Genomic DNA, 17,118 nt, shown 5'->3' with positions numbered 1-17,118 from the left:
TACAGTACAGTACCTTGGCAAAATATTTCAGACAGCACCATCTGTACATTTTAATACAGCATTGAAATGTTATGATATTTTTTGTTGTTTTTGAAAGTGGGTTGAATATATTTGATGGTGCAGTGGTTAGTATTGTTGCCTTGCAGTGCTGGGGCCTGGGTTCAGTTCTTGGGGTGCTAGCTGAGTTAAAGTTGGTGCCCTGGTTTCCTCCTGCAGTCCAAAAAGCATGCTGGGAGGGAAACTTCTAGGTGAAATTGGCCCTGGAAACATTGGTACTGGTTTGAGAGTGTGTACCCTGCAATGGACTGGTGTCCAGTCCAAGGTGTAAATTAGCTAAAATGGTTAAAAGATGGGTGAATGATTAAAAAAAAAATCTTTTTTTCAGCATGGAATAAACCTATTACTTGTTCCTTTAAGTCTTAACATAGCTCACGATGGAGACAGGACAAACAGGGAATACAGTATACAGGTTCCCTCTTTGTTCTTTCTTTTTAAATTGAATTAAAATAAACTTTGTGCTTCCCTCTGAAAACCCAAAGGAGCTCCTTCTTTGGTAATAAACTTATCTAGTTATTAACAGTTATCTGGCACTGTAATTATATCATAGGTTAATGGGAAAAAGAGATAAAGTTATCTTGCAGCGCTAATATGGCAAAGGTGTAACCATGTTACACAACATAACATTATGGCAAGAAACATCAACCAATGAGCTAAGGATCATTCCAAAATACATAGTGTATATGCAAAACTCAAAGGACTTTCACTCTACCATAAGCTGACAGCAAGCAGAACAGCAACATGGTAAGCTTTTTGGTCATCTATTGAGTGTACTGGAATCTATTGATAAAGAACAATGAAAAAATACCTATTGTTATTTTAATAATATACTACAGAAAAAAGACAATTTTACCTTTGTTTAATAAACAAAATGAAATATGCATATCTGTCTTTAACTTATTGTTACTGAGCATTTTAATTATTTCAATAGTAACACTTCTCTTATGTAACTTTCCTCTTATTAAATATACTGGTGGGAAGTGTGTTTATGATAGGATAAATACAATAACAGCAACAGCAGTTTACACACTTGCATGTTCTTTCAGACAGACTTTAGCATAGTTTGAGTCAACATGTCTTTAAATCTGAAATATTTTCCTAATCCTTCCCCAAAACAATGATTCAGTAGCACTGAAAGACCATTGTACTATATGATGTTGCTTCACATATATACTGTATTTACGTTTATTAATGAGGCATACCTGACTTGAGTTACGCTGCTTTTTGTATCAGAAAGGAACTTCAAAGATACTTTGAAGAGCAACCGATATTAGAAATGCAAGGTCTTTGAATAATTTAAGGCTTAAGAGCTTTTCAAATTAAATGAAAAAGAAGATTTAGTGTATCAAGTGAAGTACATTTCTTGATAAGGAAAGAAAAATGGGTATGGAGAAAATATAGTTTTTAAGAAATAAATGCAATTTCCCTAGAAAAGCAAAAAAATTAAGACAACTGCATATGGTTGATAATTTGAGAATTTGGACCTGTGATTTAAGGAACAGCTTACTATTAGATGAGTACCCTGGAGACTGGCTCTGTCATACAGTGAACTTGCAACAACAAGGGGCACCGCTACTGCACCTTATCCCATTCTCTTGGAAGAAACTGTGAATCGTTCACTATATTGCGGACCTGAATAGACTGCAAAGAGAAAGAACTGATGAAGGGGGTTTGAAGCTGAAGAAATGTTTCCTTGCAGATTCTTGAAACCAGAAGTGAAGCGTGCAAGAAGTAGTCAAAAACAATGCTATACCTTTCAGAGTTTGGAGAAGATTCTGAAAAAAATAAACTATTAAACTATGTGTTCATGATTTTCTGTAAATACCCAGGAAGATCTGATTAACATTTTACTTTTTTCATAGAGTGTTTTCTATTTTTTAGATAGAGTGTCATATTTCAACTAAAAAATAGAACTTCTCTTCCCTACATTTTACTATACATTTTCCATCAATTTGATATGTGTTTAAAATACTTGATCAAGGCTGCGGTTTTCATAGATTGTCTTCATGCATATACAGTACAGTATATAAATAATTTAATTTTATCTCTACACAGAGATGAAGACTATATATTTAAATGTAGTAATTGGGAAACATATGTAAACAAGTAAGGTTTGTACATTTATTTTCCAGAAAATGAAGAAAAAATTTTCAGGCTTGGAAGTTACACTGATTGTGCTGTTTCTGCTGGTCACAGTTGTGGCTCTTGCTCTTGTTATTCTTCTGGCCACTGGTGAACCAGCACTTATTAAGAACGGTAAGAAACAATAAGGTTTTCCTTGCCCAGTTTTACAGCTTTTCGATAAATTGTTTGAAATGGAAGAACTTCTGTATAAGAATGATTTTAGGAATAAAGACTTTGATTTTTCTTTAGGTAATGACAGCCTTTTTTTGGCTTATGTGTGGCGGAATTATAATTAAGCATTAAATAGCATTTATTAGGTTTATTCCATGCTGAAAAAAAAGAAGAAAGAGAACACAACATTTCGGCCGTGGAGCCTTCTTCAGGTGTCACCTTCTTCTTTTTTCAGCATGGAATAAACCTAATTTAGATATTTAGGTGCCAAAATTAGATTCATGTTTTTGCAAACTGGTATGTTATTAATCCTAAATGAGGTGCACCATTAAAGAGCCTTCCAGATTTCCCTTGACCTGAAACTAAACTTAAACATCTTTCATTAAATATATAGCGATTTATTTATTTAAATATTTATTTATTTGGATCATTTGTTTTTGCAGAAACTAACAACACACAACTGAACTTCACCCCAGAGTGTCCCAGTATTGCGCTATCAGAACGGATTGACTGTTTTTCGGATGGAGGAGTTTCAAAGGTTCGTTCTACATCTCCTGCTGGAGAAAATAAATTGCTGAGATATGCAGATATGTTTGCATTCTGCAAAAACAATTGGAAAATCCATTTAAGACAGTTTTCCCATTTTGGATCTTTGACATGTAGTTTGGTTTAAATTTGAATTTAATAGTCCTGTTTGCATCCTGTGTTTCTGGGGAAAACTCTATGTTGCCACAATGTTTATCCAGATTAAGCAGCTCTCTAAAAATGGTTAGCTGATTTTGTAGGGCAGAAGGTTCTTCCCTTAATGAAGCTTGAATTTGATGGGGAATCGTCTGAGGATATCAAATACTGTGTTGAAAATGCTGTCATGATATTGAATTTCGTAACCATATTCTCTTCTTTGGTTCTTGGATGTTGGCAGGATAAGTGTTCTGCACGTGGATGCTGTTGGCAGCCCTTGAATGAAACGTATGTGCCTTGGTGTTTCTTCCCCACAAATCATGGCTATGAAGTTGTGGATGGTCAGACTCCTGATCAGAAAGGTGAATCCTTTTAGGCTACGTAGTATCTGATTATGTTGCATAGACTCATACATGTCAAACCACTGTCAAAAAGGTAGAGTAATAGTGTATGGCACCTAGCTTCCTTGTGGAATGGACAATTTAAAGCCAGTCAGACTACTTACAGTACTACACTTTTGATAGACAGGGGGAACCCTATCAATCATAAACCAATGCCAGCATGAGATACCACACAAATTACTCACACATAGAAGCCCATGGCAGGAACCTCCGGAGCTGTGCGCAGGGTTATCAAGTTTCCGTTGACCAATAAACGGAAGTCAATTTGAAAACATGCAAAACCGGGATTACAGCAATTCCAGATCTTGAAAAAACAACAAACAACGCCAGCATATACTAACTGTGGGTTCGAAACATTAAGAAGTGATTCCAACAGAAACAGTTCTGTGGAATGCAAGCAGAATGTGCAACCCTGGAACTGAAGCAGGGATGGTTTCTACTAATTCACCATGCTGTCCCTTGATATGCTCTAGTTCTATTGAGCACTCTGAGCTCCCAGGGGACTTAGGATCCTACATGAGACCAGATGACTAACATCCCATAAAGGGGAAAGCATCCAGCTCTCAGAAGGATTGACTGGAGTGGGATGGCAGGGTTCCCTTTTGGATTGGGTTTCCTTGCTCATCCAAGGACACCCAAGTGCATGTTGTAAATTGCAACTTTTGTCTTTTTAAGGATTCACAGTGAAACTCAAGAGACAACCTGCCCCATCACTTTTTGGAAATGATATAGAGAATGCCAATTTCTTTGCAGAGATGCAGACACAGAACCGCTTTCGATTTAAGGTTTGTGCATGTTACATTGAAGAGTCCTTTTGCTCGGGTTCGGATATGGCCGTAGCTGTTGGTTTGATTTTCAATTAGTTTTGATTGTGTTTGAAATGGGCAGGATATTAACTTCATTGCGATTTAGGTTTTTAAAGTAATGGGATATGTCTCCAAGGAATTAAATAAAAGATAAAACTGCATTTTTAACTGGATATTTTCCAGTTAGACAAAACGAGACTTCCCAACTATTACCTGGCTCCTGTGTGATTTTTTTAAACATTTCATGTTTTTAAAATTTTTCTTGTGAGTTTTACATTTAGTATTTACATTGCTATTATAGATAACTGACTCCAACAAGGAAAGATTTGAAGTTCCACACGAGCATGTAAAACAATTTAATGGTCCACCAGCCTCCAACCCCAATTATGAGCTGGAGCTCGTGAATAACCCCTTTGGATTTAAACTTTTAAGAGCGTCTTCCAGAAAAGTTCTGTAAGTAAGAGCGAATGTCTCTCTCCTCTTTGTATTTTCTCCTTTCTTATGTGTCTTGGTGGATTTGTTTGATTGGTTGGCTGGGCTTAAGTAAAAGGCTGACATTTGTCTGTAAATATTGCTCTTATTGCTGTACAAAGGGACTCCCAAGAGGACCTGATTCTTCCTTTGAGAATTGATCTTGAAGAAATGGCATCCATCAGCACTGCAAAGAAATATAATTGAACTAGCTAGAGAGGAAAAATAAAACAAATGGCTTCTCGGATGAGAGTGGTAGTCTTGTGAGTAGTTAAGAGTTAGAGGATCAAAGTGTTATACTGTATAACACTTTATATTGTTACTTCGAAACATTAATAATCGATGACCAAGAGTTTCTATTGTGCCTGTTTGCTGTGCCTTTGAGAAAAGTTACAGTAAATGCCAAATACCCTGACATTCTTGAGAAATGAGTTGTTCACTAATGAGCTGACCTGTCATGGTCAGGTAATATTAGAAATTATTATGATTCTGCTGGGTTACAAAAATAAAGAGATAAAACTTGTTACTTCATTTAAGAATGTACAGTACATTTTATACACTTTATTAAGTAACACTAATACAGAATCGAAAGATTTATTTTGCTTTGACAAGAAAAATGAGCAGGGAAAATGCATATACTGTGTGACCAGCAATAGGTCAGTCATTGTATTAGCACTGGGAGATCCAGAAGTTGGCAGTGGGTTTCTACTCTGACCAGCATGTACAGTATATGGATAACTCAGTAGAGGCGATCAAGAAATCAAACTCTGGAGTCATTTGAAAGAGAATTTGACACTACAAGAGCTCTCTGTAGTTTTGTCTGGACTAATACCAAAAATCAACCAGGACCTGATGGATTGTTTTGCAAACATGTCATAACATATGTGAATACATTAAAATCACAAAAATGGCAGGTACTGTATTTAAAACTGAAACAATGAGATTTGGTAAGGACTTGTGCCATTAATACAAACAAAGCAACACTGGTAGAGATGTGCAATTGAAGACAGGCATCTAAAGGACTAGAGAATTTCAAGGGCTACAAAATAACTGTGTCAATTTGTAGGTTCATAGACTGTTGTTTCCAACAATAAAATGTTGTCAAGTAGGTAGTAGGCTGGTTGAAATAAGAATGCCTTCAAATTAACACTGATAATTTTATACTGAATCCTAAAATACACTCCTATACAATAATGATATATATTTTCCATATCCATGTCTATCAATTTCAACAAGTGGTGTAAATACCAATAGGGTTATATTATCAGAGGAAGCAAAAATGCTCATGAGAATGCACTCTCACACACGCTAGTTAAAACACAATAAAACATTTATTACTGCAGTCCCCCCTGCTCAACGGCTTGGATTAAAGATAATTTAAGAGTTGTAGTCTATAGTGTAACTGAGTTCAAAGCCCACGTTATCAAACAAATATGAGATTTATTTTAAAAATATTACACTCTTAACGATAACAATTCAACCATCCTATTACCTGATAAGTGCTAATGCATTTATAGAAAACTAACATTTTGTAATAGGTCACAAGGTTTTACAGATAATTTACTGCACATTAAATAGTTATCTTTATGACATTTCATGTATTTGGAATGTAATTATCAAATGATCTTGTACTTTGATGCTGCATGCTTCAAAGCAAAGATGATGCATGCCTGTGTTCAGACTTCAATCAGATGTTTTAAGCAAGTAATTTACTTAGATGTTCTAGGACTGAGTGTAAAAAATTAAATAGCCCACATTTATTGGATAGGTTCCAAATTGTCCCCTTTTTCAGTAATGTATGTTATTTGTCTGCTAAAAGTGTTGGCCAAATACAAAAAATATATATGTATTGTTACAAATGGGGGGTTACGAAAATGGCAATAATCAGTAACTGACAGAGCGGTTTAATCAATAAGTGAAATAAATATTCATAACCCAACTTGTAAGTGAATTCTCAATAATATACCCAAGCAGTTGGTATAATTATAGGCATGTGAATTCTTTGTTCTCTGGCATAGCCTTGATGAAAAAAGTAATAAACCAGGCACACTTGATTAAACAAATATTTATTAATGACAATACAAACTACACTACATACAACAAAACATACAACACACAAATTACTATATTAATCAGAGGCCTAACATCTTAATCACCCAGAAAACCAGGACTTCTACTAAGTATTAAACTCTTTATGCCTACAGAGGCCAAATAAGAGATAAGCTGCCTTTCTAAGTACAGTAAATGCAATACAACCTGCAGTTAAATCTCTCTGTCTGCACCCCGGATGCCACAAAATAAATGCAAGCCTATCTCCCTATTATAAAAATGCACTCTAAGCAGGAAAGACATCTTTAACTGAAGTATCTTTTACCCAGGAAACCCAAGTTTCCTAAAAACACAGAATAGCAAGGTCTCGCTAGCAAGGTTCAAATACTTAGCTCCAGTCAGGTTTTGTTCTTTTTTTTCTTGTTGTTTTGTCATGTGGTGGTATTGTGCTCTTATAAGGTGTGTTTCTGTACTGCTCATTGACAACCATTAACCCATGACTTAATTACCTAGGTAATTAACAAGGTAATCAAGGTACCAAGGTAAACCTTGTATTTGATGGGGGAACCCCCACATCTCAGCAAACATCCCTTTATTTGGATTAAAACTCTAAGAGATCCTTCCTAGTCACATAAAGCTGGAACAGTATAAACATAATATTTTTAATAGGAAATATTTGCAAACCTTTGGACTTTTCTGCAACCCCATTATTGTGTTTGCCAGGCTCTGTTTTATAAACAATAAAGCCAGTTTACACAGACGTGAGGTACAAGCTTGAAAAAACACTCTTTGCAATGTTAATATTCTTACTGTTTCTTTTCAATTAATATTAAAACTTCACATGGACAGAAAAGTGTTTTCTCCATCAGAAGTGTATAGGAATATGTATGGACAAAGATAAAGTCTCCTGCTACCGGTCTGTTCTACTCATCTCAGATACCTCAACTGGCTTCTCTTCACAGGTTTGATACAACAATTGGTCCTGTTGTGTTTGCTGATCAGTATTTACAGTTGTCTGCACGACTGCCCTCTCATACTATTTATGGTCTGGGAGAGCACATTCACCAGCATTTTCTTCATGATACTAACTGGAGAACATGGCCCATTTTTACAAGGGATGCCTTTCCCAATGGGGTAATATTCAGTTTCTTCTTTATTGATACAGTTGTGCTCTGTGTCTCACTTAATTTCCCAAATGAGACAGACAGAACACCTTGTCCCAGTGTTGCAAACAACTCAAACATACAATTCAATGTTACACTAACATTAGATACCATATATGCAAAGATGTACTGTAAGTCTCCTCCAACAGTTTAAACAACACACTCATGCATTAACATTAATTTGCACTACTGTATATCTACAGTGTTGGCTTGTTGAATGGAAAAAAAAGTGTTAAAAAAATTGTCCCTCCCCTTAACAATAAGTTGACAGTCAATGTTAAAAATCTAGCCCCTTAATTCAGATATGAGAGAAAGCCAAAATCTTATTGAACATGAAAGCATCAAAAGTGTATTCATACCATAGCTCTATCATGTTTTGCTATCCAAATTAAAAATAAAAATAAAAGATCTGACCTAGCAGAGGTTTCAGTAGTTCAGCCAAAACCTAATGTGACAACGAAGTGGAATGTATTGAAAGTTTGAAAATTTGTGAAGATGAGACTGAAAGAACCCAGCCCCGCCTCCCCTCCACGAGGAATGAGCAAGGGAGCTGCTGCAAGGGTGAATCTGGGGTGAAAACAGGGATATGAGAAAGAGGCTCAAAGGAGGTGCAAGGCAGCGAGATATTTATGTGTGGGAGCGTGGAAGTTGCCAAGATTAGGAATTTGATCTCCACCCACATTTCTTTTAAAAACACGTCCTAAAGTTCTAAAACATTTGAAGCAAATGCATTACTAGTTCTACCGTCTGTTATACATCATTCAAGTGATTATGTGTCATTCATTTTTCAATTCTTTGAAATTATGTCTTGTTGTAGTATTAGCGACACCACTCAAATGACACCACATAAAGAGACAGATATGATATTAAGAACATTGCCATGAGATAATATGTGCTAATATCCACAGAAAAATGTGTTTGTGTTTAGCTAAATAATGCTAGTAATAATACATTAGTTGAAAACAGTGCAGATTTCTTTTAAACATTTTCAGTTCATCTTTATTTAATACTGCATAGTGCACACAATGCTTTAGATTGTATGTAATTTCGCAAAAGTAAAATGACAGTGTTTTAAGGTGACCTACTGTATAATTTCAGGGAACACACAACCTATATGGGCACTATACCTTTTTCTTGTGCCTGGAAGATGAAACTGGGCAGTCCTTTGGTGTTTTCCTCATGAACAGCAATGCTATGGGTAAACATTTCCAGTCTGTGTATAATATTTTTCTTGTTCAAATTCTTTTTTTAGTTCGTATCATGTACTAAACTATTTTATACCACATGTAAATTTAAGAAAATATAGAGACACTTCTAATTTTGGATTGATACTGAAGGTATAGTTTAAACTATGTATAGAGAGTAATTTACATATGAAAAATCAGTTTAAGACCAGCACTTTCCATACAGTAAATAAGATGAATTAATTCTGAGGGTTCACGTATGTCTTTTTTTGTTTTATACAGTAGCATTCCTATTGTTCCCATTATTTACCTAAATGGTTCATGGATTAATATGAGAAGTAATTGTTTGGAAGTTCATATTGCAGTGCACTTTATTAAACTCTTAGAAAATTTCAAACTTTAGAGAGTAAAATATTTTATTTGTTTTAACAGAGGTTACTCTTCAACCTGCACCAGCTGTAACCTACAGGACAATTGGAGGTGTCCTAGACTTTTATATTTTCCTTGGAGATTCTCCAGAGGAAGTTGTCCGGGAATTTTTGGAGGTGAGAAATTTGCTTTCCTTAAAATAGTCGACAAGACGTACAGTACAGTATATATTGAATCTCCATCATAATGTATCAAAGGTAGAAACCATTCATTCAGAAACTTTTTCTCGGTACCCGACAGTGGTGATTTCTAACTTTGAGTCGATGGGAAGAGGATTAAGATCGGGGACTTTGGCCAAAACTTTATTGTCCTTTCTGTGTTTTGTTCAGCTCATCGGAAGACCAGTGTTGCTGCCCTACTGGTCCCTGGGTTTCCAGCTGTCACGCTGGGATTACGGAAGCCTAGAGGAAGTTAAGGCTACAGTGGACAGAAACAGAGCGATTGGACTTCCATATGTAAGTTTCAATCAAACCCTTAATTATTTCTTGTGTTGCTTTGCCTGGATGTAAACGATGTAGAAAACTAAATAGATTTGTATGTGGGGTATGAGAGGTAGTCTGGGGTTTGTGTAATGCATAAAACCATGACACCATTTTCATTCTAATATGGCTCTCCTACAAAATTTCAGTGACAATAATCAGTTATAAATAGGGTAGCATCTGAGTGATTTGATATTTGCTACTTAAACACAGAACCCTATAAATGAAATGTCCAATCAGGTGCCAAACCTAAGAATGTCTATAGCAGAGCATTTCAGTTATTGTTATAATTTATTATTACCTCTATGCAATCTTTGTATGTCTTAAAACAGCCATCTAAAATAGCTTCTGTATGTTTTAGCTAAATATAAACTAAATACAGGTATATACCTATATTTAGGGTGATGTAGCCAGCAGCTACAGTATATCACCCCACAACTCACAGCTGACAACCCACTGAAGCCAAGCAGGTGTGAGTCTGACCTTATATACAACTAATACAATGATTGTATATACAACAAAACCATTTAAGTAACCTTCTGTATTAAGATCTCACCAGAAGAAAAAAAAAGTATCATTAAACATAGTATGTCGATATTTAAATGTGAATACCGATTAAATATGAAGGAAAACATAATTAAGCTCCCTAATAAATGACTGATTAACATTATCTGGGAACTGGCAGGAGACATTACCATCTGGTAAATAACACTGTATTGGGAAGTCAATTAATGCAGATGAGAATGTGAATGTCCTTAGAATACTAGTATCATGGTAAAAAGGGAGAAAAAATCAATGTCACAAATGTTTACATAATTAGACAACTTTTATAAAAGACGTGCATGGAATTATTAAATAAAATAATGCATTAATATTTAACATTTCATAAGTGTTCTGCTTTGTATCCATATTTTTGTAGGAGATCCAATTCACTGACATTGACTACATGGAAAACAAGAAAATCTTTACATATGACCAAGAGAAATTCCGGGATCTACCTCAGTTTGCTGCTTATTTACATCAGGCTGGACAAAAATATGTACCTATATTAGTAAGTTTTTCTATATGGAATAAGAAAAATTACCCACTGTTTATGCCATTTTTTTTACCTTCTTTTTCATTTTGTTCACCTTCAACATTTTCTTCCACCGTGTTCAATGCTGAATCTCTGAAATAAATGGCTCTAATGGAAGAAAACTAACAAAGCAGGTCAAACACCAGGACATTCTAATGCTTCTTATTTTCTTCAGGATCCAGCTGTAGCCACCAGTCCCAGAATCAGTGGACCTTACCACAGTTATGAAAATGGGAATAAAATGAATGCATGGGTTACTCTGGCTGATGGAAGAACCCCGCTTGTTGGAGAGGTAACACGTAACACAATCTACAAGTGTGGAGAGACAAAGGTTTCAGCTACCCCTAAAAAAGTAAAGGCGGTACTATCATTTATTATCCCCCTACTGCTCAGGACTTAGCTTCATTTTAAGAGTTTGATAAAATCGTGTTTACATCATGGCACTGCTCCAAAATACACTGATAGACCGATAGAAATACACTTTGTATTTGCAGTATCTGGGAACACAAAGCTTTCACTTGCAGTAAGTACAAGCTGCAAAAAAAAATACAATATTGCTTTCCTGTATGTATAGTACAATATATTGCAATTATAATATTTTTTTATAAGTTCAGCTGCCCTAGGGAATTGAAATTTTATTCAGTAAAGATAGCCTAGGAGTGAAATATTTAAAACACATTTCTGATTTTCCTTGGTACTTTACCAAGGTTTTCTTCTTTCTTACTTCTTGAGATAAAGCTTCTACCACCATGCTAGTTCTGCCCTTTTTCTTACAACTACAGCAGTACTCTTACAACACAAAGAAGAGGCAACACGTCACATAAATCTTTTTACAGTGATCATTCACAAGGTCTTATAGGAAGTTCAGATGCTGTTTTTTTTTATTTGTGAGATAAGGGGCAAAAATGTCAGTAAGGTAGCGATATAGAAATTCTATATGCAAATGTAATGACCATACAAAACAATAATCCTAAGGTTCTGTAAAACAGAACTCTTGTTATTCTGAATAAGTAATCTTGAATAATCATTACATTTAACTATTTAAGTTTGGAAACATTTTAGCACAGTGCTTAACAGTACTGTCTTGCAACACAGGGGCCCAGGGATGATAGCTGTGTGGAGTTTTCATATTCTCCCCACGTTTGTGTGGTTTTCTTCCAGGTGCTACAGTTTCCTTCCACAGGCCAATAAAAAAAACATACTGTACTGGTGGGTTAATTGGCTTCTGGGAAAATTAGAACTGCGACAGAGTGGCATCCTGTCCAGGATGTACTCTGCTTTGCTTGTCAAGATAGGCTCAGGGTCCCCTGTGACCCTGAATTGGAAGTAAATACAAAAAGCATTTGCAATGATGATTAGTTTTACATTAAATACATATAGAGAAAATTAAGACATTTATTTTAAAAGAGCTGTGTTGGTAGTCACCTGTAACAAAGCTCGCTTGATGGTAGCCAAGTGTGGGAGAAATCTGCCACATTCATGTCTGTTTTAGCCACACTAAGGCAGTGCCCACACAATTTGTTTTCAGTCCATAACTGTGGGCCTAATTAAACCTGTAGTACCTTAGAGCTGAGTAGCAGTGGAATAACCTGCCCTGGTTGAATCTGTTTCGGCTGGTCCACTTTATAACCACCGTCTTACTTACCAGCAGGCAGACCAAGGCTTCTACTCTGTGAGCTTTCCTGCTCTTGATAAACATATATGCTTAGGAGTCTCCCTGCTCCGGGGTAGTTTACTCTTAACCTTGGGAGATTTCGTGACTAACCATGTCTCACTAAGACACTAGAGACTGATTTTGCCCTGAAGCTTTTATCTGAGCGGACACGATCCGAGGTCTCATTCCAAGATGGTCTTTTGCTCAGACATCCCTGTTCTCTTCCCCTAGAACAGGCTGCCTGTAGCAATGCTTAGTCCCCTCCGGCATTGCTCCTGGATCCCACCCCTTCCAGTGTTAGATGGTATCTCAGCACCTTGCTGTCCTCCTGACAGGGAGGCTATAGTTCTAGTTCCCCATGAGCTGAGCTTTAGAGACTCCCCGCGAGCTCTAATACTCACTGACACTGCCAGTGAGGGGTCAACTCCCCTGAGTGGACGAGGACTGTTTACTCACTAAATCTTATATACAGTAGCAAGACAGGCTTCATGCATGTGACACCAGCTCCCTTGTATGCAGTTTATTAAAGCATTTCTTCATAAATCTGGAGGGACTCTAGCCTTCCTTTGGTGATTTAACCCCTTATTTTACACTCCAGCTCCCTCTGCCCTCTAAAAGCACCACAAGTCCACTTTTCCAACATAACTCAAAGTCACTTCTCATTATTTAAGAAAATAAGATCAAGAAGTATCTATGTGGTAAAACAATACATATTTTTGAAATTGAAGACTTCTGTTGTTATGAAAAAAATCATCAACTGCCATGTGTGAATCTGTGGTAAGCTGGTGTGCCATGTTACTTAATGAGCCCTCCTGTTGTTTGGATCTCACAGTCAATAAGAATAAACATTGGGACAAGACCTATATATTTTATTCCTCTGCAAAAGATAACAAGGTCTTTCATTGCAAAAGCACAGATAAAAGAAAATAGTGTTGTATGAAGGCTGCAGTATTTCAACAACAGAATCTAGCTTCACCTCAAATTATCATATAGATTAGATGGCAAAACAATCTTGCTTTGAGACATTAGGGTTTTGCTTTTTTATTGTTAGTGTTGTTATTATTGATGAATGCCCTTGACACAAAACAGGACATAGTTGTTACAAGGTATTTTACAGCTGGGATAGGGCATTTAGTGTAAGCAAAAACATTAAAAGCATACAATCAATTAACTCTTGAGTGAATGAATAATATAACACAAATTTCGACTGAAAGAGGAGCTACTATCTCATTTACTATCTCAATAACAAGTTTATTTCAACAAGACTTGTTTGAAAAAAGCAGCGCTAGAAACGTTATGAAAATATAAGAGGTGTAAAACACTTTTATGAAGACAGTAGTCACTGCAAATGGATATATGAGGATAACTACAGAACTTTGAGGAAGAGCATTATTTAGCAACGCAAAATTGACATTTACAATATGGGTAATTTTCTTCATTTTGGTTCAGACAAAAACCTTTTCCTAATTGCTCTGTAAGCAATTTGTAAAGTTTAAAGTTATAAAAATGTCATGGAATGGCATGAGTATGAAGAATAGGCAATAAATGCCCTGTTTATTCATTTCGAAATTTTAAGTGGAAACTATTACTCTTTAAAAGGAGTTAAAAAAGCTTTTACCATCCTATTCTGGTAGAAGGATCCAGTTCATCAAAGGTGGTGTCTTTTAGATTTCAATCCATATTATTAGCCTTTCAAACTCTCAGATAACACCATTCTGTTACAGGACTTTTTACTATGCACTGGGATTCTGGAAAACTATAGATTTCTAAAGTGAAATTTCCTATATCAGCTAACAAATAGACCTTTCTATTCTGTCATGCATGAAAGCTTTGATCGTGGACAATAGGTCAAAAATACAATAACTATATACTGTATGGCTTCCAATGTAATTCCAATCAAAACTCTATAACATATTCTAAAATACCTACAGAGAATGATATAAGGAACAGGAAAATATATTGTATATTGACTGTTTTATAAACATATAAAGAAAAAAATAAAATGTATAAAATACACCTTTATCTTGTGCGTAATTGCAAGGTAAACATAACTGGGTAATAAGAGACATCAGCAAGATTCAAACTGTGATTGTTGTCAATCTTTAGCTAAATTCTCTTGCAATTTTATCTGTATATACATTAACTGAATGTTATTTCATTACCTTCTCTTTACCACAGCCTTTCATACCGAACAAACGTTTAGAATGCTAATCGAGCAATATGGCCAGCTGTCCATGTCTGTATCCTCACCTGACAACACCCCTTGTATTCTTACAGGAGAATGAGAAACCTCTCAATGACTATGTCTCAATGTCTATAGCATTGTCTTGTCGGTGCCTGTCTGTATTCACACTGTAGACCTGGAGAATGATATCTTGCTCCCCTGTATACTTGTATATGGCTGGACTGACAAATAAACTTGAACTTGAACTTGACACACTTATCCATGGCAGGAGCCACCTACTCCATGCCTTCCCTCCCTCCTCTAGTGAAATGCTTTTCCAAGGCAAAGCCGTTTCATGGAACGATGCACACCTCTGATTCATGGCTCCATTATTTTTCAATGTATGCTAACATCAATTCCATTTTCTTTTTAGAGTTTGAAGATATTCACCTAAACTAGGAAGCGACAGTCATACAATTCTGTCTTGTTTCTTTAAAACAAACTGTTGGTGTAAGATGTGAGATGATGCTGAGGAGGTTAAACAAATACACCGTGTAATATAGCTTTTGTTGACCACACTGCATTTTGAGCCTTACCTACTGTATAAAGGTGTTAGTTTTGTTTGACTAACTAGTTCTTAGCTCACAAGGACACCCCTGTATTAAGCTTAGTTGGGTTCTTTTACAAGGTATGTATTAGGCAACTTCTAGCATTCAACAATATATTTTACAGGCATAACATAGTAATACATGGCCATAAGTGAAATGTTCTGAATTGTAACCACTTTGTGTTTTCATAATTCTTTACGTTATCCATTTTTATCTTCCACTGTAATATTTTTTTCTTGTCTGATATTTTCTAGGTCTGGCCTGGAGAAACTGTGTTCCCTGATTACACTAATCCGTCATGCATTCAGTGGTGGGTTGATGAAGTTGAAAGCTTCTACAAACAAGTACCATTTGATGCCCTCTGGATTGTAGGTTTTTTTCCCCTTTTTTCCCTTTCTTGTTAAAGGCATGTATTGTAAGAATCCACATTACTGTAATCTCATTGTTTATTATCAGTGAAAAATAAATGTTTTTCAGGACAAAAAATGATCAGGAAAATGCTCATTTGAGTGTTAATTTGAATAAATGCAAAAAGGCAGCTGTGTGAATCTAAACTTGGTTTTAATACAGTTTATCAGTGTTCTATTTGAGGAACATATTTACTGTATGTACTTTAAAAAGATTTCTTAAGTTGTAAAAAACTGATGCTGTTCAAACTGCTTAGTAACAAGAGTCTTATCAGTTTCTTCTACCGAGTCGTATCATTATGGAGTGTTGTAAATACAAGAGAAAAATGCTGATGGTTTTATGATGAGTCACTGATTATCAGGTTTAGAACTCTTTTTACACACACCACCACTCTGCAAGTCAATGATCAAGGTCATGAAACCAACGTGTGATTGTGATTTGAAAGAAAGCCAAAGAATTACAGAGCAAAATGTATGTCATTTTCTGTGATTTGTACTGTGCAGAAATCAGGGATTAGCAAACTTCTCGCTTGCTGCTGAGATCCACCCATTGTGTGGCTCAATCCAACTGCCTTGTTGTGGTATTTCTTCAACCCTCGCTCTCTTTTTAAAGGACATGAATGAGGTGGCAAGCTTCAAGAAAGGTTCAGACAAAGGATGTGCCAACAATAATTTAAATTATCCCCCATTCACTCCAAGTAAGTTTACTTTATAAGCACTTCTATATATTATATGGCTGATAAATTATATGATTAATAAGTGATTTACCTAAATATTATAAACATCTTAGGAATTTTGCATTGTTCTACTCTTTTGACTCAATATGCATAGAAAATTCTATAGTGATCTTCTGTTACAACTGTAACCGTTTTGTTTGATTAATCATGATAGAACTGTAATTTTACAGTACAAAATGGAGCCGTTTAGCTCCATGGATATGTAGACAGCCATGAATGATCAGAAGTACCTAATAATGAAATGAACATAGCAGATTAGCAGCTACAAAATCTCATGTTCACTGCTCATATAGTTTCCCTTGTGCTGTTGTTATCACGTGTCTGAAGATTCTGATTAACCATGACTTGTTAAAAAGGCTGGGCACATACGAGTATAATAAACACAGTGTAACCTGATTTCTATTCTGAATGGACTAATGCAGTGCAAGCAATATATTTCCAGGAGAGAGAATAAAGAA

At 35.8% G+C, this 17,118-nt stretch overlaps 1 protein-coding gene across 3 annotated transcripts in view; it reads left to right on the top strand.

The window, feature by feature from the left end:
- Window positions 1–17,118, top strand: part of si (sucrase-isomaltase) — a 67,149-nt gene that overhangs the window by 16,773 nt on the left and 33,258 nt on the right. For 2 of the 3 annotated variants that reach the window (XM_069197387.1, XM_069197386.1), the window contains exons 4-16: window positions 2,190–2,313; window positions 2,796–2,890; window positions 3,275–3,395; window positions 4,110–4,219; window positions 4,542–4,693; window positions 7,723–7,894; window positions 9,022–9,121; window positions 9,540–9,652; window positions 9,866–9,991; window positions 10,935–11,066; window positions 11,266–11,382; window positions 15,771–15,884; window positions 16,537–16,621. In XM_069197387.1, the coding sequence (XP_069053488.1) occupies window positions 2,193–2,313; window positions 2,796–2,890; window positions 3,275–3,395; window positions 4,110–4,219; window positions 4,542–4,693; window positions 7,723–7,894; window positions 9,022–9,121; window positions 9,540–9,652; window positions 9,866–9,991; window positions 10,935–11,066; window positions 11,266–11,382; window positions 15,771–15,884; window positions 16,537–16,621 (1,558 nt within the window). In that variant the 5' untranslated portion in view covers window positions 2,190–2,192. Of the gene's footprint in view, window positions 1–448; window positions 802–2,189; window positions 2,314–2,795; window positions 2,891–3,274; window positions 3,396–4,109; window positions 4,220–4,541; window positions 4,694–7,722; window positions 7,895–9,021; window positions 9,122–9,539; window positions 9,653–9,865; window positions 9,992–10,934; window positions 11,067–11,265; window positions 11,383–15,770; window positions 15,885–16,536; window positions 16,622–17,118 lie in introns of those variants that run through there. The other variant, XM_015360839.2, reaches the window with a different exon arrangement.

This window comes from Lepisosteus oculatus, chromosome 13 (genome assembly GCF_040954835.1).
Source record: "Lepisosteus oculatus isolate fLepOcu1 chromosome 13, fLepOcu1.hap2, whole genome shotgun sequence".
Taxonomy (NCBI): Eukaryota; Metazoa; Chordata; class Actinopteri; order Semionotiformes; family Lepisosteidae; genus Lepisosteus; species Lepisosteus oculatus.
Note: the sequence above shows the minus strand (reverse complement) of the source record. Positions and strands in the feature narration are given on the sequence as shown.